This window comes from Myotis daubentonii, chromosome 7, assembly GCF_963259705.1.
Source record: "Myotis daubentonii chromosome 7, mMyoDau2.1, whole genome shotgun sequence".
NCBI lineage: Eukaryota > Metazoa > Chordata > Mammalia > Chiroptera > Vespertilionidae > Myotis > Myotis daubentonii.
In genome coordinates, this window is record NC_081846.1 from 61,791,218 (window position 1) to 61,814,090 (window position 22,873).

The 22,873-nt window shown below is 40.1% G+C and overlaps 1 protein-coding gene across 2 annotated transcripts in view; it reads right to left on the reverse strand.

Annotated features, from left to right (window-relative positions):
- ARL6IP6 (ADP ribosylation factor like GTPase 6 interacting protein 6) overlaps positions 1-22,873 on the reverse strand; it is a 62,145-nt gene that overhangs the window by 26,630 nt on the left and 12,642 nt on the right. For both annotated transcript variants that reach the window (XM_059704449.1, XM_059704450.1), the window contains exon 3: positions 19,726-19,858. In XM_059704449.1, coding sequence (XP_059560432.1) covers positions 19,726-19,858 — 133 coding nt within the window. The remainder of the gene's footprint in view (positions 1-19,725; positions 19,859-22,873) is intronic.

Genomic DNA, 22,873 nt, shown 5'->3' on the forward strand with positions numbered 1-22,873 from the left:
ACCCCCAGCTCCCCGCGGTTGCAGGCTCCGCCCCTGCCCAGGCCTAACGCCTCTGGCCTAGGTGTCCGGCCCGGGCAGCGGGGACCTGCAGTGGCAGCGGGGGGCGCCGCGATCGAGCGGGCTCCGTCCCTGCCCCTGCAGGACGCCTCTGGCTGAGGCGTCCGGCCCGGGCAGCGGGGACCCGCAGCTGCAGCAGCCCCGCGATCGTGGGCTTCGCTTTAGGCCCAGGCAAGGGACCCCTAGCTCCTGGGACTGCCAGCTTCGACCGTGCCCAGCTCCCATCACTGGCTCCACCCCTACTTCCTGCTATCACTGGCCAGGGCGGAAAAGGCACCTGATTCTCCGATCATGGCTGGGGGGCAGGGCAAAGGCGGCCCCAGGGCCGCCTTTGCCCTGCCCCCCAGCTCTTAGCTCCCCCCTGGGTTTCCGATCACTGTCAGTGGCAGGGGGCTTCTTCCTGCTTTCCCTTTCGCCTCCCTGCATTGTGCCTACATATGCAAATTAACCTCCATCTTGTTGGCAGTTAACTGCCAATCTTAGTTGGCAGTTAATTTGCATATAGCCGATTAGCCAATGAAAAGGGTAGCGTCGTACGCCAATTACCATTTTTCTCTTTTATTAGATAGATGACTGCCAACTATTCTATGTGCACAGATTTTCCCTGACATTTGTTTCCTTTATCTCGCAGAAATTTTACTACGTTTTCTTTCTTAACATTCCTACCACTAATTGTACTGCATTATACTCATTGCTTATCCTAATAAGGGTCAGGCATACTATAAAGAAAAGGTAGTGTCCGACTGGTATCAGAGGCAGAACAGAATCTTCTCACATAGGGAAGTGCACTGGCAGTACTAAGAGCTAAAAGGCATTAGTAAGAAGGGCCCTGGCCCGACAGTGCTGTCATATTCATGTCCTCTCCTCATTTCCTAAGGATAGGTTAAAGCCAGGGAGGTACTCAGCTCTAAATTCACACTTGAAGTGCACTTCACTATAATGATTCCAGTCCCACAAAATTTGTGTCAGAGAATCAAGAAGATACACTCTTCAAAGAACAACCTCTGGCTTTCACCTGAGACCACAGAAAACCCTGATGCTTTCTGATGGTTCCCTGTTCTGGTTTATAGGAGTTAATATTTACCCTCTCCACTCAACCTTACTCACCACCTCGGGTCTAGTTTAATGTGCTTCTCCTGCCATTAAGGGTTAATTTACCTAAGGGTACTACCTACTATATGGCAAAAAAGGTGTACTAAATGCTTTGCTCCTTAAAGAAATTCCTCAAACATGTATTGATTAGTGAACAGAAACCTAATAATGAAATTAAACTATCACATTATCATTCATTGTAAAAGCAAACAAAAACCCTTAGTGACCTGAGAGCATTTAAATTCATACTAACAAAATAAAGTTAATCATGGAACAGAATTTTAGGAGTTACTTGTTCTCTTTTATTAGTTTGTGATCCTGCATTCTCTAAAATTAGGAAAACCTCTAAAGTACAGTGTACTAAACTTTAGGAAATTATGATAACTACAATGTTAATATATTTGAATTTCACTGATATGTACATGCTCGATTGCTCAGTGACCCTTACAAAACAAGTAAAGCAAGGAAATTCAATGGCCATGAAGTCATGCTCCAGAACAGTGGCTAATATAGAGTTTCTACCATTTCAAGTGCACCATATTCCTTCCCACTGGGAGGATAGTGATTGTTACACATATACTGCTTAGGCAAGGGACTTAAAAACTTTGTGGAGAAAGATATAGACAACCCCTGGCAGGTTTTCTCTCCTATGACTCTTATCTGTGATCTTTGAAGTTCTGTTAAAAAACTAAAGATATCTTGGTCCCCTTTGTCAAAACCCTTCATTTATCTCCAGTAGAGGTGATGTTTTGAATTGAAAAATGATGACTAAGCTATGGTGCCTATTTTACTCAATCTCTTCCTGTATTTATGCACTTTACTTTTAAAATTAAAGTATACACAGTGAAATTCAAATGCCTATCATGTATACAGCCCAATTAACCTTATGACACACCCTCATGTACTTACCATTCAGACCAAATATAGAACATTTCCAGCACTGCAGAAACTTTGTTCCTTTTCCCTGTCAATATCCTGGGATAACCACTATACTGTCAGCTATCATGATGACGGTTTCATCTGCTCTTGAAACTCCATCTACGTGGCATTGTATTCGTTTATGTCTGAATTCTTTCACTCAGTCCTGTCTGTGAGATTCATCCATGTTTTATGTAGCATAAATGTGTTCATTTGTAATGCTGCTTAGTACTCCATAAAAATACCAAAACTTTATCTATCCATCCTAATGTTCGACGTTTGGGTTGCTTCCAATTTGGGGCTCCTATAAATAGAGATACTATGAAAATGATAATAGGTACATATCTTTGGTGGGTATAGGCATCTGCCTTTATTTCTTTGGGATATATTAGGGGAGTGGAAATGCTATGTTATAAGGTAGATGTAGATTTGGCTTTAGTAGAAAGCATTAAATATTTTCCTAAAGTATTTACACTTCCACCAGCAAAGTATGAGTTTCAGTTGCTCTACATAGTCCCCAACATTTCATATTATCAGTCTTTTTATTTTAGTAAGTCTGCAATGTATGTTGTTGTGGCTTTTAATACTTATTTTACTGATGACTAATGTACTTATTACTGCCCATTCAGATATCTTCTTTTTGAAATTCCTGTTCGTCTTTTGCTCATTTTTTCTATTGGTTCATAGAGTTCTTTACATATTCTACATACAAATCCTTTGTCAGAAATGTTTCAAGAATATTTCTGTTTATTGCTTGTCCTTTCGATTTCTTAATAAGACCTTTTGATAAACATAAGTTCTTAAATTAAACAAAGTCCAATTCATTAATTTTTTAATGGTTAGTAATTTTTTGTGGACTTTACAATAAATCCTTGACCACTCCAAGGTTATAAAGGTATTCTATTATTTAGAGAAGCTCTACTGTTCTTGCTTTGAAATGTAGATTTATAAGTCATCTCCAATTATTTTTTGTATATAGTATAAGGTAGAGGCCAAGGCTCACTTTATCCCTTATGGATATCCATTGTTCTGGTGCAATTTATTGAAAAGACCATCTTTTCTCCTTACTGAACTACTGTAATACCTCTGTCCTAAGTAACATAACCTGTATGTGTGGGTCTGTTTTCAGACTTTCTAGTTTATTCTTTTGGTCTATTTATCTATCCCTGACAAAAATTAACAACTTTTCTATGTAACATTAGCCAATTAAAAAATTTTTATGTTAAAAGATCCCTCAAAATATCAAAGAACAACAGCAAACTCTTAGAAATACAACTAACAATAATGTGCAAGATTCACATGAAGATAACCAAAAACTTTACTGAAGAAGATCTAAATAAATAGAAAGACATCCTGTGTTTATAGAATTGAGAACAAATTGTTAATATGGCATTACTCCTTAAACGGATCTTCTAGAGTCAACGCAATTCCTCAAAATTCCCTTTTTTCCCATATGAACAAGTTGATAAAATTCATATGGAAATGCAAGGGACTCAAAATAGCTAAAACAATCTTTAAAAAGAACAAAGCTGGAGGAGTCACTCTTCCCAATTTCAGACAGCACAAAGCTACAATAATCAAATGGTGTGATATTGGCATAAGGATAGACATATAGACCAACAAATGGTGCTGGGGCAATTGGATGCCCCATACAACAAACAACATTTAACTAAAAATGGACCAGGCCTAAATGGAGCACAGGTGTAAATTTTCATGACAATAAATTAAGCAATGGTTTCTCAGATCGAATACCAAAAGCATAAGCAACTAAAGAACAAATTAAACTTCCTCAAGTTAAAACTTTTGTGCTTTAAAGGACATTATCAACAAAGTGAAAAGACAACCCACAGAATGGAATATTTGCAAATGTATATCTGATAAGGATCTACTATCTAGGTTATAAATTAACTCAAAAGACAACCTAATTTTAAAAGGGACAAAAATTTGAATAGGCAGTTCTATAAAGATACCAAATGGCCAATAAGCACATGAAAAGCATGCTCATCATCATTAGTAATTAGAGAAATGCAAATGAAAAATGAAAATCACAATGAGATAGCACTTCAACCCACTACTAAAGTGATAATACAAAAAAAGAAAACTAAGGAGAAAAGTATTAGTGAGGATGTGGAGAAATCGGAATTCTCATACATTGCTGGTGGGAATGTAAAATGGTGCAGCTATTATAAAAAAGTTTAGCAGACCAGCAAACATTTAAAGAGTTACCATATGATTCAATTCCATTCCAGGTATATGCCCAAGAAAATTGAAATCATCCTATCTAATAATAGACAAACATGGTAACTAACCATACCTCCGCTACGCTTCCCATTGGCTAATCAGCAGGATATGCAAATTAACTGCCAATCAAGATGGCGGCCGGCAGCCACGCAGCTGAAGGGAACATGAGGCTTGGTTGCCCCGGCAATGGAGGAAGCCAAGGTTCCCCACCTGCTGCGCCTGGCTCTGAGCCTTAAAGCAACAGCTCCGAAATGCAACTATGTTTTAATTATAGAAATGAAACAAACCCCAGAGACCTGCTTTCAGACAGCCCGGCATCGGAGCTGGAGCTGCAACAAAGTTTCAGTTACAGAAGATAAATAAATCCCAGAATAAAAAAAAAAAGAAAAAAAAGGAGAGACTGGGAGCTTCAGTTGCAGGCTTGGCCCGCCTGAAAACAGCCCTCCGCCCCTCATCTAGGCTGGCCAGGCACCCCAGTGGGACCCCAACCCTGAAGGGGGTGCGGGCAGCCTGAAAACAGCCCTCAGCCCCTCATCCAGGCTGGCCAGGCACCCCAGTGGGGACCCCGACCCTGAAGGGGGTGCGGGCAGCCTGAAAACAACCCTCAGCCCCTCATCCAGGCTGGCCAGGCACCCCAGTGGGGACCCCCATCCTGAAGGGGGGTGCGGGCAGCCTGAAAACAGCCATCAGCCCCTCACCCAGGCTGGCCAGGCACCCAAGCGGGACCCCCACCCTGATCCAGGACACCATTCAGGGCAAACCAGCTGGCCCCCACCGGTGCACCAGGCTTCTATCCTATATAGTAAAAGGGTAATATGCAAACTGACCCTAACAGCAGAAAGACAGGGAATGACTGGTCACTATGACACACACTGACCACCAGCGGGCAGATGCTCAATGCAGGAGCTGCCCCCTGGTGGTCAGTGTGCTCCCATAGGGGGAGCTCTGCTCAGTCACAAGCCAGGCTGATGGCTGCCAGTACAGCGGTGGTGGTGGGAGCCTCTCCTGCCTCCTCAGCAGTACTAAGGATGTCTGACTGCAGCTTAGGTCTGCTCCCCGCTGGCAAGTGGACATCCCCTGAGGGCTGCCGGGCTGCCAGAGGAATGTCTGATTGCCAGCGTAGGCCCAATCCCCTGGGGAGCAGGCCTCAGCCAGCAGATGGTCATCCCCCGAGGGGTCCCAGACTGTGAGAGGGCACAGGCCGGGCTGAGGGACCACCACCGAGCACACAAATTTTTGTGCACTGGACCTCTAGTCTACACAAATAGACAAATATGTAAATTGACCATACCCCTGTAATGCCCCACAGCCAATCAGGAAGGAATATGCAAATTAGTGGGACAAAGATGGTGGCAGCCAAAGAGCCAGCTGGGGTGGGTGGGAGGCTTGGGTCACCCCAGGCGATGGAGGAAACCAAGCGTCCCCCCCCCACACACACACCTGGGCCGGCTGCTGAAGTAGGGGCCTGTGGGCAGCGGCCACGGAGCAGGCCGGAGCAAGTGGGAAGCTTGGGTCGCTTGGGTCAGCCGCCGAGGGGCCTGCAAAAGGACCTCAGCCCCTCACCCAGGCCAGCACCATCCCCAGTGGGGACCCCCACCCCAATGGGGGCATGGCCAACCTGCAAACCACCACAGGCCCCTCGCCCAGGCCACCCCACCCCCCAAGGAAACCCCCACCCTGAACCAGCTGGCCCCCACCCGTGTACCAGGCCTCTATCTATACTAATAAAAAGGTAATATGCTAATTAGACTGGGAGACCTTCCAGGAGACCTTCTGGACATTCTTCTGGACAAAGTCATGGTGGCAGGGCTGAGGTAGAGGCAGTTAGGTGCCAAGAGGGGAGGGCAGTTGTGGGTGATCAGGCCGGCGGGGGGGGGGGGGGCTGTTGGGGGTGATCAGGCTGGCGGGGGGGGGGGTATTGGGGGTGAGCAGGCCAGCAGGGGGGCAGTTGTGGGCGAGCAGGCTGGCGGGGAGGGCAAGCAGGCCAGCGGGGGCAATTGGGGGCGTGCAGGCCGGAAGGCAGAGTGGTTAGGAGCAATCAGGCAGGCAGGCAGGTGAGCAGTTAGGAGCCAGCAGTCCCGGACTGCGAGAGGGATGTCCCACTGGGAATTGGGCCTAAACCGGCAGTTGGACATCCCCCAAGGGGTCCCAGATTGGAGAGGGTGCAGGCTGGGCTGCGGGGACCCGCCCCCCCCGCCCCCCGTGCATGAATTTTGTGCACCAGGCCACTAGTGTTTATATAAAAATATGTACCTGAATGTTCACAGCAGCATTATTCATAATAGCCAAAAAGTGGAAAGAAACCAATGTCCATCAAGATATAACTAGGTAAACAAAATGTTGTATGGTAGGTATATCCATACAATCTATCTATCTATATAAAAGCCTAAGCGATCATCACGACTGGCCGGTAGCATGACGTCCACTGACCACCAAGGAGCAGATGCTCAATGCAGGAGCTGCCCCTGGTGGTTGGTGCACTCCCACAGCCAACCTCCCGTGGTCCCTCCCCCTGGACTGGGTGAAAAAGGCCCCGATTGGGGAAGCTGGCCAACCTCCCGCGGTCCCTCTCCCCCAATCCCCAACTCCCCCCCGCCCCCCAGGGACTGGGTGAAACGGCCCTGATCGCCAGCTAGTCCAAGGGACCCTACCCGTGCATGAATTCTCTAGTGCACTGGGCCTCTAGTGAAATGTAATTTAGCGACACACATACAAAAGTACTGATACATGCAACAACAAAAATTAACCTTGAAAATAGTATGCTCATTAAAAGAAGCTAAAAGACCACATTTTGGGTATTTGTATGATTCTATTTATATGAAATACCCAGAACAGGAAATCCAAAGACAAAAAATAGACGAAGGTTTCCTAGGACTGAATATTGTTCAATAAGAATAACATATATTGGAAAATTAGGGTTGTAAAGAAAGGCTTATGATAATAAACTACTTCCACATCCTAAAAGACTAGTTATAATAAAGGTATTATTTTGTTCTAGTTGTAAAAACTTTCTTTCCAATTATAAAGAATCTTTGAAGTACTTATGTGGTTTCTGGCAAGTGCTATCTCTCAGGTATTTTTTATCATTTGCTGTTCTGTGCCTATGGACCTCTGTGCCTTTTCAGTAGGCCATACATAATAAGAGTAAATTAGCATGCCGAAACCGGTTTGGCTCAGTGGATAGAGCGTCGGCCTGCGGACTGAAAGGTCCCAGGTTCGATTCCGGTCAAGGGCATGTACCTTGGTTGCGGGCACATCCCCAGTAGGGGGTGTGCAGGAAGCAGCTGATCGATGTTTCTCTCTCATCGATGTTTCTAACTCTCTATCTCTCTCCCTTCCTCTCTGTAAAAAATCAATAAAATATATTTAAAAAAAAAAAAGCAAATTAGCATAAGCAAAATCCATAGCAAGCAGGTGCAAAGCAAATACTCACTAGCTATATTACTTTATGAAAATAGCAAGGAAACCAAGAATAGTTAATATGATTCTCTTTGTTATATCTATTTAAGTCTCTATTCAAAACAGTAATGAATGCATTTTATATAAGACATGCATATAATTTAACCCTACACTTCAAGAAGCTGCAGTGCAGTCATTAATAGTGACAACATTACAACTGATGGCTCCAGTCCCTAGATAATAAAACGTCATCATACTCAAATATCAAGGCCAAGTTCTTGATCTATCTCTTTGTTAGTGGCTTTTCTCTCCTACTACAATTAGCCATCTGACATGTTTCATCAGACCATGGCAATAAAGAATTTGATTTGATGAAGAGGCAGCACTCCAAAATCTGTGAAAAATAGTGGAAGAGTCAATTTACTGAGCTCAATGTCAAACCTAGTGTGCTTGGAAAAGAAACTTCTAACTTAAATACTAATACCCACTTTTATTGACCTACAAGACATTATTGACTAAGAACCCACAAACTCTTTTCTATTATATCACTACTAGAGACCTGATGCATGAAATTCATACAAGAGTAGGCCTTCCTTCCCCCAGCTGCTGGCACTGGCTTCCCTCTGTCACCCGGGCGTCCCTCTGTCACCCGGGCTTCCCTCTGTCACCCGGGACCCGAGCTTCCCAAAGGCTGCCAGCAGTCACCCGGGACCCAGGCTTCCTTCACAGCCCCGGCTTCATCCAGAAGGACATCTGGTCTAATTAGCATATTACGCTTTTATTATTATAGATTTTGTTTGTACTGTATCTTCTTATTCCCCAAGAATTAAAGTCCCCAATGCCCTTTGATAGCAGAAAAATAAACCTAATATTAAGAAGAAAAAAAAATCATAATGCATCAATGCCAAATCCCAAAATTTCCAGAAAATTCTCATTAACTATTCCACTCATTGTTTACTTCCTTCCTATAATAGTAACAACTCACAAGTGTAATGGAAATTTAAATATTTCAACATCTGATTAAATCCAGAACAATTCACATAGGAAATAACACATGTAAGAGAATATCAGATCACATATATTAATTTTCAGTCTGTAAAACAGTTACCAAAAAGCATTTCAAACGAAAAGCAACCATTCCCCTTTCTTTCTTATTTCCAATTTACTTTGCAGGTTTCAAATAGCACTGTAAGGCAATATAATTTTTTAAATAAGGCTGTGTAGAAATTAGTTAATTCAATTTGAGGTCATGGGTTTTTTGAAATAGAGTAATTTTATGTTTGTCAAATATTATTTGTGATTGGGAGAAGCAGAAAGGCAGACAACTCAGAGTGATCCAGAATGAAAAGACCAAAAGCATTAGGAAGGCAGCAAAATTATGCATTTTATATTTTAAGCCGGCTTTAGTGAAAAGATACTACCCTTTACCTTACCACATTCCTAGAAATCATGACATGTCAATAATTAGAAAGTTTTCCTGCATTTTGACCATGAACCCGTATCAAATTAGTCATAAATTCAACAAATAATACATTTAAAGCAGATACCAAACTTCAAACTTCTCTAACAATATAAAATAGTGAACTTATACTCCTAGTCCGATAAAAAAGACATTCAACTATGCTTTCCAATATGCCTCATTCTAAGAAATACATACATGTGACTATTCGAGAGGCACCTGAAGTACAAATATTGATTCTGACTTAAAACTAAGAGTCAAGTTAGAATAAAAATATAATATTTTTGCTTGATTTGTGATAATTCAAAATGGCTACTTGATATATAATATTGAGGGCTTAGGTCTCTCTTAAAAGCTGTTGAGGGAAACTTAAAAATAATGCCTATTTTTTCTTTTAACAAATATTCCTATAGCAAACACATATTTGAAGTCATTAAAATGAAAACAGAATTGTGTTCAAAGCTGAAATAATTATTTTTAAAATAATTTATCCTATCCTCAAAAAACTCATCTTCAGTTATAAGATTCAGATAATAAGTCTCTTAGGACAAAAGTCAACATAAGATTTATGAAGAAATGAGACATTCTTGGAAATCTACCACACTGTGACTGCAAGACAGGGTATTTCTACAATATTTCTCAACAGGGAAAAAACTATTTAAAATCAGTTTCTCAACAAGTGATTTAATAACTCAGGCTTTGGATTAGATATCCAATACACTAGAAATCTTACTTTTATATAACCTTTGACCAGCATAAGGTTAAAATTTGTAATTGAAAACATAAGGAAGGCCAAGATTCATATGAAAACATGTTCAAAGTCACTAATCATCCGAGAGATGCAAATCAAAATGACAATGCGGTACCATCTCACACCTGTCAGAATGGCTATCATCAACAAATCAACAAATGACAAGCGCTGATGAGGATGTGGAGAAAAAGGAACCCTTGTGCACTACTGGTGGGAATGCAGCCACTATGGAGAACAGTATGGAGTTTCCTCAAAAAACTGAAAATGGAACTCCCATTTGACCCAGTGATCCCACTTCTAGGAATATATCCCAAGAAACTAGAAACACCAATTAGAAAGGATATATGCACATCCCTATGTTCATAGCGGCACAATTCACCATAGCTAAGATTTGGAAACAGCCTTAGTGCCCAGCAGCAAATGAGTGGATTTAAAAAATGTGGTACATCTACAAAATGGAATACTATGCTGCTCTAAAAAAGAAGGACTTCTTACCATTTCCAATAGCATGGATGGAACTGGAGAGCATTATGCTAAGCGAAATAAGCCAGTCAGAGAAAGATAAATATCACATGATCTCACTCATTTTGGGATATAATGAACACATAAACTGATAAAAAAAAAAAACAGATCCAGAGACAGAGAAGCATCAATCAGACTGTCAAACTTCAGAGGGAAGGTAGGGGAGGGTGGGAGTAAGGAGGAGAGATCAACCAAAGGACTTGTATGCATGCATATAGGCCTAACCACTGGACACAGACACCGGGGGGGGGGGGGGGGGGGGGGGAGGGGGGAGGGCATGAGTGAGGGGGTGGGGGGGGCAATGGGGAGATAAGGACACATGTAATACCTTAATCAATAAAGAAAAAAAAAATTAAAATTTTGAGTAGCATTTGATTTTCATAATACAGTTAATGCTCATTCTTAATAACTTTAAATACAAGCATTAATTTGTTTCCTCCTTGGGAATAAGTCTCTTTGGCTGTTTCCAGCACAAAATAATAGTCCAATCCCTACAAAGGTTACTTCTTGGCTTCAAAGTTAGAGATGTTTATGCTGTTAAATTTGAACTTTGATCTAAATAATGAGAATTTGTTCATGCCAGCAATTAACTATCACTACTATTTTTTTTAACTATCACTACTATTGATTGCAATTAAGTAAAACCCTTAACTTCTTTTAAAATGTTGGCCCTTGATCTCTGACTCTATTTAAAAGTACTATAAGGTAGATAAACTTAATGACTTATTTCACGGTTTTTCATATCACTGTTACTAAATATTGACTCTTAATAACAAAACTAATTAGCTTTCTACACTGTGCTTTTTGCTAGACCCATCACTTAGATTAACATTTTTCTAATAACTTTATTTCCAGACTAAAAATTAGTATTTTACCCTAGGCAGGACCTATTATAATTATTGATTATTACTGTTTTCTGTTTTGTTTGTAGCATACTGAGTAACTATAAACCTGCAGCTAAATCTCTGTACCACTAGATGGGGCTTGTGCATAGGCAATGTGAAATGTGGCAGTCTAAAGTGGAGAAGGCTGGTCAAATGAAGAAAACAATGAAGGAGAGAACAAAAACAATGAGATGTTAAGAACAGATTTTGATTGGATTTGGCAAAATTGCACAGACAAAACTACCATGTAGCAAAATCTCACAGCGAGTGCCTATGATTGTTAATAAAACGATGCTGTTTCAGTTAATGAAATTCCTCCTGCTGGTTCATTTCATAATGCAGAGGAAGTGGGTTAGCTGTTATGTACTTGTTAGGAAAAACAAAGCTTCGAGAGCCTATCTATCTATACCTAACTTTCTCCTCAATCAGGAATTAAGTTAAAGTTCTGGTACTGCCACCAGCCTGGCCTAGAAGAACTCCAGGATTCTTTCAAGTTCTGGGCTCCATATGAGTACAGTAAATGTATGGGTAGAGCACATACTTATATGCATTAACCCCTAAAAACTATAATTAAAACAGATCATCACAATGTGAAATATTGGTTACGTGCACACTGTTATATTTGCCTGCATGGAAATCACTGAAAAAATTCAATGAATGATGGGGGAAACTACTGAGAAGTGAACCGGAGATGATGATAAGTAGTGTAGAAGAGCATGATAATGAATTATATAGTAGTGAGAAATGAGGAATACCCATATGGATACTATAAGGAATCTAAAGTACTGCCTCTGCTTCTTCTTTATCATTGCAACAGATTTTCAGAAACTGAGAAAATAATTTAAAAGTATAAATGACCCAAAACACAAAACGATTGCTTCTTAATAAGGAATTTTGTATGTGTAACACTGCTGTATACTTTTTAACTGAGCAAAGTTTCCAAAGTAAGTCAACATAACAACCATCTATCTTTAAAAATATGCCTTTTGAAATCAATTAAGTATCTGTCTGAAAATACATCATGCAAAAGTTCTTTAACTATCTTGTATTTATTAAAGGTCTTCTGCTTATGTAAAACTGTAAGTTTCTAAGCTCTATGTTATGGACTGACTATATTTGTGTCTGTCCCCCATCTCCACTCCCCCCAGCTCATGTCAACACAACAGGATACCTCCCAATGTGATGGTAATAGGAGGTGGGGTCTTTGGGAGTAGATGAGGTCTTAAGAGTGGAGCCCTCATGAATGGAAGTAGTGCCCTTATAAGAATCGTAACAGAGCCTAGCTTACTTCCTCTTTCAGCTCTCTGCCTGTGAGGACACAACAGCAAGGAGGCCACCTGCAACTTTGAAGATGGTCCTCACCAGAACCTGACCGTGCTGGCACCCTGATCCTGGACTTGTGGTCTCCAGAATTTTGAGAAATAAATTTTTCCTGTTTATTAGCCACTCAGTTTATGATACTTTGTTATAGCAGCCTGAACTAAGGTAATATCTAACAAATACAGAAGAAAAAGTATGAAAAATTTAAAAATGCAAAAAGGGTTTTATTTCTATTCTCAACTCCTCTAATGAATTATTGACCCAAATTGCTAATTTCATTAAATGTGTCACCTAATATTTTCTAAGTAACAATAAAGGTCTTTTTTTTTTTTCCCTTCCCTGAGTTTATGTTCCTAAAGAAACACAACGACTTGACAGCCATAATAAACAGTCTTAGCAATTTTTTTCCTACTTCTTCAATTAGTTTGTATTTTCAAAAAGAAAAGCCCATATGTTTAAATCTGCAAAGGAGAGCAAAAGATTGCTTTTTAAACAAACTAATTAGACAGAATTATTTTACTATCTTTATGTTTGATACTGATGAAGCTAGGAAGAAGGAATATTTTTAATCCTAATTTTTACTTTATGATGTGCTAATTATCTTACCTTTTTTAAGTTTCTAACCAGTTAAGAAGATCCCCATTTAATAAATTATCTTATAATCTAGCTACCATTTATATTAGATTTCCCTTAAAATTATGTTGATCCCAATTTCATTTCTTTTTTTAGTTATCATATATGGCTTCAATCTGTTCATTAAAATTTGTTAGCCACCTGAACAGAAACATTTCTTGCCTGAAAAACAAAACAAAACAAAACTTATGTCAAAGGTATCACTGTCATCATTTTTGGGACTAGGAGAATCAGTGATGATGGGTTTTCTTACAGAGATGGGAGGTTGCATATCTCGCTATTCTCTCTAAAGTAGATTCTTTATGTGGGTTGTTAAGTGGTATGCTGCCGGGAGCCGGTCCATGCTTGCTGTTTCAAGGGACCTGGCATATATGGCATACTGTTCTTAATATGTTTGCTCACCTTCTTGGCACTATGTGTTTTAACCAAGGTCTCTGAGAAAGGTTGTTTTCCCCAGGTAGGGATTTTCCCCTGAAGTTAGGGAGGGAATAAAACCCCTCAACTAAGTGCCAGGCGGGTAATTAATCCCTTTAACTACGAACAATCATGCTTAAACTACATAATCTTTTCTCCCTGGAATGGAGATAAGAAACGCCCTAACCTTTGTAATAGAGATTGATAGGATTGAATCAACTGGTATAAATACAGTTGTAACAAGACAGAAACACTCAGAACTTAGAACAGAATCAAGAAGACAGAATCTACACGGAGCCTAGAGACAGAAGAACTTTGCTGGAGAGAGCATGCCGGAGGATCCTGGAGAGGGACTGGCCTCGGAGCCTAGAGACAGAGCCTAGCGGGAGAACATGGCAAGGGATCCTGGACTGAACCTGACTACAGAGATTGGCAGGAGAACCTGACTGGAACCTGGACACTGAACCTGACTGGAGTACCTGGACAGAACCTCTCTGGAGAGCCTAAGCAGAACTTCTCTGGAGATCCAGACCAGAACTTGGCTGGAGATCCTGGCTAGAGATCCTGGCTAGGCTGCTGATCAACTGAACGCTGTCTCCGTGGCCTTCCTTCTTCGCCGACTCCGTCCACACCTTTGGGGACTCCTGGACCCGCTGGGGCTGGACCCCAGCAGTATGCCTAGTATGCCACCTAATCAATAGATCTGAGTCTTAATATTTAAACATTTTCTATCAATTTTTTACTACCAGTGAGGGGATAAGGTCAAACTCTGGTCATTTACTTAGGTACTAGTTTGTGCTGAGAACATTGCTCAGGTCACAGCTTTCAAAAAGGAACTGTTAATTTGAGCTGTAGCAGAAAAATATATGTAAATGGAACATTGTGTAGTGGGTGAGCACTTGAACAGCAGCAGGGGACTTGGACTCTTGTTGTTCGGTCACTAATAAGCCATGTTATTGTGGGCAAGTCCCTTTTCTCATCTGTAAAAGGAAGGAGCTGTAGTCCTAAAGTTCTTTGCATTGTGTTATCTCCCCACAAAAAACATAAGATCTACCAAAGTAGCACTGTCTGCCTTGTCTGCCTAGGACTGAGTCCGAGAACAGTTCCTGGTACCTTGCTCATGCTCAGGAAATACTCATTGATACTGAAAAATCTATGCTACACATTGGTCATTAAAAAAGTTTTTTTTTTTCCAGGTACTAGTATAGTCTTCGCTATTTTTTAAAGATCTTTCACACAACAGGCACTCAACTCTCACTGTTTTGATTTTCAGAGGAAAGCACACCTTGTTAATATAGAAATGCAGGCATGGAGAAGCTTCCTGGAGTGGGAAAAGTGTTGTCTATGTATTGGAAAACCTGGTCCACTTACTACTGTGTGATTTGGGGCAAGCCATTCCATTTCTCCCTACCTGCAAGGTCAGAGGGCTGAACTGGATCCTTAGGATCCTTCTGGCAGCACAGCTCTGATTCTGGTCCTGTTCTGTTACATATAACAAATGGGTATTAAGGACAGATGAGTCCATGGGGAAGGATGTGAGGCTGCAGAGGCATTGGTTCATTAGAAACATCAAGACAGGCAGACTCTCTTTTTATGTGCACCATCTAAAATCCTTTATGAGCATCAACTGTGGTGACTCTTTCTTTGCTGTTACTGGTTCAACAAAGCAGGTCACTGGCCTCAACCACATCCCATACTCACTGTCCTGGGGTGCAGACACCATGAGAGAAAGCCTGCCAGCTTGCAAGTCCATGAAATGTTCGCTTTATTTAAAATGTGCAACTGTGCCCTAGTCGGTTTGGCTCAATGGATAGAGCATTGGCCTGCGGACTAAAGAGGCCTGGGTTCAATTCAGTTCAAGAGCACGTATCTTGGTTACAGGTTCAATCCCTGTCGGGGCACGTGCAGGAGGCAACCAATTGATGCGTCGCTCTCGCACCAATCTTTTTCTGTTTCTCATCCTCCCTTCCACACTTTCTAAAAAGAAATAAAATAAAAAAATAAAAATAAATGTGCAATTGTGGGGATCCTGAGGATTCTGCTATGACTTTTTTTTTTATCATCACAAATGCTAGGTCACTCTATGTAGGAGCCTTTTTTAAAAAGTGACTAGAAAAACATTCCAATAGTGATTCTATCATATTAGCATGACCCTAATTTATTCAGACCAAGGTCTTTCGGTCCCATTAGTAAGAGCCAATTTGTTCCAGCATTGCTATGGAAGGGAAACTTTCAGTTTGAGGAATGAAGAGAGAGACACATGGTCAGGTAGGGTGGCCAGCAAGACTGTAATTATGCTTGAAAAGGCAGTCTTCTCAAGAAGGGTCCAGAGGGATGGAGAGGACCAGGAAGCAGAGAAGGAAGGATGAGCGTGTTGGCTCTATGGGCTCTCCAGTGGCCCAGCAGGGCTACATTGGGGTGGTCTTCTGGGTTTTTACTTCCTGTGGACTTCATAATTCTGCATTTTGCAGGGGGCATGGTTTAGCCTGTGGGGTGGAATACTCTTGTGTAGGATTAACAGTCTGTATCCATATACATAAAAGCCTAAGCGACTGCCCAACCATTCAATGGGTACCTATGACGCACAATGACCACCGGTGGCAGAATATCAACACAGGAGCTGCCGAGCTGTGGTGACTTGGCAACTGTGGTTCTCGGGTGACGCACCCGGAGTCAGAGAGGAGGGAGCCCGATTCTGGGGTGCGTCATCCGAGAACCGCCCTCTCTCAATCCGGGACCCCTCGGGGAGCTGGTTCTGGCCCGATTCCCGCAGGCCAGGCTGAGGGACCCCACCAGTGCACCAATCTGTGCACCGGGACTCTAGTCAGAATATATTGTTGATGGCAGTGGCCATGGGCCCAATTTCAATTTTTAAAATATGCAAAGAATGGAAAGATATAACTCAAAATGTTGGCAGTCAGTTACTTTCTCTGATTATGAGTTTTTGCATTATTTTTCTTTTTGTGTTGTGAATTTTCAACAGAGAACTTGTATTAGTCTTATATAGTCAGGGAAAATTCTTGTATTAACACCATTGTTTATTTTAGGTAATAAAAGAATATATAACTTGCTATAAAAATATTTTTATAAAAGTGTGATGTTACAAATTAATAAAATATATCAATTCAATTTCTAGAAAATAAACCTTAAAGATATGAACTGTCTCAAAAGATAGAGAGGTTTTCCTATACAAGCACTCACTCTACTGGTGACTTAGAGAATATATTACTCTGACATTTCTGAAATAATTGAATTATTTTCCACAAGCACTAGAGGGCAGGATTTTTATTTTTTTTATTTATTTTTATTTATTTATTTTTTTTCCCACAAGAAATAATATATTTTAAAAAAATGATGAAATGTGACATTTGTTATAATTTTCTTTTTTTTTTTTATTGCTTAAAGTATTACAAAGGTATTACATATGTATCCATTTTATCCCCCCGCCCTAGACAGTCCCCTAGCCTCCCCTATCACCCAGTGTCTTATGTCCATTGGTTATGCTTATATGCATGCATACAAGTCCTTTAGTTGATCTCTTACCCCCCTACCTCCTGGGCAGGATTTTTATTATGAAACTCAATTTCACCAATCATCACTACATTACATGCTTTTTTTCTTGTGTATGGTTTCCGTTAATATGTGATAAACTATCACTATGTTTATTACATGCTGTTTTTGGACTGTGCTTCTAGTCACATGATAACTTTAACTTAGAGGTTGACTCTCATGAGATATTTAATAGCTTTTTTATCATATAAAATTAATTTATCCCTACTTATATACTGAAAGGAATTAAAGCATATTACATACAATGTATACATATGTAAAAACTGTATTTTTAGGGCTATATTAATAAATATGTAGTAAGTTTCTGATCTGACACTATCTCATATTTAAATTGAATGACTAATAAGCACATTAAAAATTGAGGTCCATCACTACTGCTTCTAGTTTTTAAGAAATGCAAAGATAATTAATTTTTAAGAAATTAGTTCAATGCCCTCAAAATCCCAGATCTTTAAGAGAACACTAAAATGCTTTTCTCAAACTCCAAAAGCTGCTAACATCTATGAGGCTTATGAATTCTGGTGGTGATGGAAGAGAAGCTGAGAGGGAAAATGACATTCCAGGAAGTGAGAGCAGCAAGAGAAAAGTCATGGCATATCAAAAGTAAGTTGCGTATTTGGGGTTGTCAAGGTAATCTGGTATGTGACTATAGTATAGGGAGTGTTGGAGAAATAGCTGAAGTTGGAAAAGCAGAGAAGGGTCAATTGGGGAAGGACTGTTGTGCTATTCTTAGGATTTGGACTTTATTAACTCTTGATAAGTAGATGGATACTGCTATTTTTAAGACAGACTTGGAATTTTAATAAGTCTAAGTGCAACGTGCTTTCTGAAATCTACACTGCAAGATCTACTAAACAGCTGGAAATGCAGGGCTGAAATTCAGGGGAGAAGTGAAATATATAAGTAAGTAAAAGAAAAAAATGAGATTTAAATTTTGTGGGACTATGAAGTCTCATGATATCATCTATATTAGACACATAACCCTTGTTAAAATAACTGATGTCAACGGGCAGCAACATAACATACATTTAAATTGAACACTGTATCACGTAGCACAATAAACTTTCAAACTGCATAGTACCCACGGTAAATTATGGAATGGAATTGCACTGTTAGCTATATCCTAGTCAATTTAGATGATTAGTTGATCATTATCTACCTCAAACACAAAATATTTATTGGCAAATATATAACGTATATTTCATATATTACAGGTGATTTATTAAGATGCTGTATATGCATACATACATTCTTTTAAAATGAAGCCAAAATTTTTATATAATTTTAAGACATAAAAATGAGTTTACTATGAGTAAAAATACTCCATTTTACTAATGAAGGCCAGTAGAAAAATGATTATTAACAATTATCGTTAGTATTAAATTTGATATTTAGAGCCCCTCATATAAATTTTCTTATTTGATCTCTATAAGCTGTCCATTAGGTGGGCTAGAGCTGACAGTAACAGCAACAGCAATAATTATAATGCTCTGATAACAGTATCTTTAACATAATTTATTTTCTATTCTTCATCCTTCACCCTTCCCCTACCCCAACACCACAATTTATAGGATAGAGATCTTATATGCACTTACTTGGAAATTTATACTTAAAACCTGAGCTTTTCTGGTATAAATAAAGTAGATTAGAAAACACTGCCTACTGAATTTTCTGAAACTCTTTAAAACACAAAATAGTGGCCATTATGAAATGGATCTAATCTGGTCTAGACATATAAATTGAGTGTCATGCTCTGGCTGGTGTCTTCAGTGGTTAGAGCATTGGCCCAAACACCAAAGGGTCACAGGTTCAATTCCCACATACCTGGGTTGAGGGTTCGCTCCCTGCCCTGCCTCCCCCCGGCCCTCTCCCCATAGGAGTGGGTGCAGGAGGCAACCAGTCAATGTGTCTCTCACTTGATGGATGTCTGTCTCTCTTTCTCCCTCTCCCTCCTCCCTTCCACTCTCTCTGAAAAGCAATGGAAAAAATATACTCTGGTGAGGATTAGCAACAAAAAACAAAAAATTAAATTGGGTGCCTTAAATGCTTACTAATTGTTACACAAGTTTAAATATGAGGAAAAGTCCAATCCAATTAAGTTGTTATGTCTGACCATTAATACCTAAATTTAATAACATTGCTGATATTAATTTAGCCTTCATTCATGAAGTGTTTTAAATAAAATGCCATTCTCGAAAGACAAATAGCTTTCTAAGTTACTTCCTTGTTCATTTCTTGAATTTAATTTTTTTAAAAAACCATTGCATTGTCTATATATGGAGTTAAACACTCCTCTCCATTTATCTAAAGGCTGAGCCAAGCTAAAACCTTTGTGTCATTGTATTTTATAGGTTAAAGACTGGGACCTGAACACATTTCCTCCCAAATAAGCAGCCTCTTGCTTTTATTCGCTTTAGTGTTTTCATGAGAGTTGCAATGGGTTTAGAAGAAATACATATACTTACTTGAACCTGGCAGGTGAAAGAGGAGTAGGAGGAAACATTCCTGGCTCAAAAGAGTCAAAGTAAGTCACTGTCCAAGAAAAGCTGCAGCAGGAGAACCCAGCAGTTAGGGATATTATAAGTAGAGTCCAGAATCCTTAATGGGAAGAGAGAAGGGGAAAGCTTGAATTATTAACACTCAAACAATTAAAATTAAACCAGTACCCTCATATTCAGATAATACGCATTTCTGATCTTTTGATTTATATATGTAAGTGATATAAGAGATTTCAGTTTAGTACAAGTTAACCCATGTAGAAGTATAAAACTAGAAGTCATATCATTTAATATTTAATTCAATTATAATTTAATATTTGGAAAAGAGTACAAATTCACCTGAAGAGTGTAACTTATCTTCAGTTTTATAAAACTCAACTATAGAAAAAAATGGTTAAAACACTTCACTGTTAACATTTTTTCATTTAACTTTGTAAATCACAACTTGCTGTCTTTTATTACTTTGGCACTAAGTGATTTCTTTCCATACCAATGCACCTTTGACATATGAATCAATTTTTGAGTGTCTACTCTTTACAGTTTTCCTATGAACACCATAAATTTAATCTGATTCTTTTACCTTGCTTGCTCAGTATACGGACATAAGTTAACTCCCAATTTATAAATGCATTGGGATCCTAAATTTTATTTTCAGTTAGATTGGACCTACATTTTCTCAAATCAAGTAGAAACCATGGCGACTATACTGGGGGAATGAAAAGGGCAAAAGGAAGAGAATTAGAAGAGAAAGGGGAATAAACACAGAAAACAGAATGAATTGATTTGAAGGTTTTTAGGTTACTTCACCTTGCCTCCCTCAGAGAGTTTACAAAGCCACAACTACTGATAAGTGTGTGTTCCAGGCCTCAGTAGTACAATGGAGAAGGAAAGGTTGAGAAGATTGCAATAGAGAATTACCAAATTTCCTGGCTACACAAAATTGCACAACCAAAGATGGCTTTGTTTTTTAGCAAGAAGCAGGTAAGAAATATGTACTATGGACTGCTTGTAAACCATAGGAAGCCCAATAACAGTGGTAAAACTGCTAAAAGAAAAACTCAGGGCAATAAAGCATCAGGAGAAACTGTGGCAAAGTACTTTTAAAAGATTAGTTTTTCTCTTACAGTTAGCTCCCTTTCCCTTACCCCCTTTTAAAGATAACAGACTTTGTGTTCACTGCCGCAGGAGGAGGGTGTGGCAAAAAGGGAGAACTAGCCTGAGTGTCTCTTTAGTTGTGTTGCAGTTAAGAGAACTAGGAGGGTAAGTATAAGCAGTAAACACAAAATGTCTCCAAAAGTAAGTTGACTGAGGTATATTTGTATAGAACAGGGAGAGAGTAGGGCTTTATCTATAGGTGATAGATTCCCCCATTTGAAGAACGTGGGTTATGTGTGGTGTCTGCACTTGTGGTTGTATAACAGGGGCTTCCTAGTAGTTATCAAGAAAAGGACACACAACATCAGAAAGGGATTATAGCTACGGTACCTTGACAGATGGGCCCATAGCTAAACTTGCAGGCGCCTCTGCCCTGAGTGTGTCACAAAAACGTCACTTGGCTGGAAGATGCTACATCTGAAAGGCCATCCTGACTGGAATGTAAGATGTTTCAGCAGTAACTCATTTGGGCAAATGTTTTGAGGACTACAAAGTATTCCCATTCCAGTATCCTGGAACAGTGTCAGACAGAACCATAACTTAACCTAGGACTGGCTAAACAGAACTTCTACAGTAAAGACTTGAGGTACAACCTTCCTGCCAACCAGTAAGACTGGAGATAGAAGTAGAAATTATAAGATTACTTAGTATATAACTAAAACTAAAGGGTGACTACACTGCCAGATAGCTGTTTTGATATTGTTATATTATTTAGATGAATATCCACCTCTAAAGGGGAGAAAATAAATGACATGGTTTACTCTAAGTTTTGCATCTTATAATACATAAAAGTCTGTTGAACAAAGATAGTAATTAAGAAAAATCAAGTATCTGTTTAGGGACTGCTATTGAATGACGGGGAATTCTAATATCTAAAAAAGTAGGAAAGACAAAATAACATTAAAACAAAATGTGAGGCTCTCTAAAGCCCATCAAGCTGTTTCACTCAGGTGCTTCAATAGAATAACCATCAAATTTAACATAAGAATAATCCTGAGAACCCAACAAACTGCAGATTTCAACTCCTCGCACCCATAAGGGACACACTCAAGAAGCAGAATCAGGTTCGAAGGAAGCTGGAACTGGACCCGGCTGGACCGGCAACATGGAACCGCTGTACCAGCAAATGCACAAACAGGTCCACCAGATCCAGTCTCACATGGGATGCCAGGAGACGGCAGGCAAGCAGTCTGTGCACTTAGTAGAAAACGAAATCCAAGCAAGCATACCAGATATTCAGCCAGCAAGAATGCCTGGAGATTTTGTCTAGCAAGGAGCCGCCCAACAAAAGAATACCAAACTTCGTGTTGACCAGTTAAAGTATGATGTCCAGCACCTGCAGACTGCTCTCAGAAACTTCCAACATCGGCGATACACAAGGCAGCAGCAGGAGAGATAGCGAGAGGAGCTTCTGTCTCACACCTTCACCCCCAATGTGGGATGTGCCAGCCCCTGTGAGGCTGCGCCGGCCCCTGGGAGGCTGCGCCGGCCCCTGGGAGGCTGAGACGGTCCCTGTGTGGCTGAACACAGGGACACGTCGAGGATGGAAACAGCTACATTTTCCATGTGTATGACCCGGCAACAAAAAGCGTACACCTATGGATGAGGACAGTGGGGGGGGGGGGGGTAAGGGCAGAGGGGGGGGTGGGAACTGGGTGGAGGGGAGCTATGGGGGGAAAAAGGGGGAACAACTGTAATAATCTGAATAATAAAGATTTATTTTAAAAAAAAGAATAATCTTGAGTTTTCAGACATGACTACTATTTCATGATCTAAGTTGTTGCCCCACTTTGGGCATTTTAATAATTTTATATTCATTTTGAACTAATCAATTGCTGTATCACTAATAAAAGTCAGGTCACAACAAAAAGGCTAAAACAGCACATTGTACTATCCTGCCCCAGAATTGCTGTTTCTGAAAATTACTCAATACATTTATAAACAAGCAGAAAAACCAGAG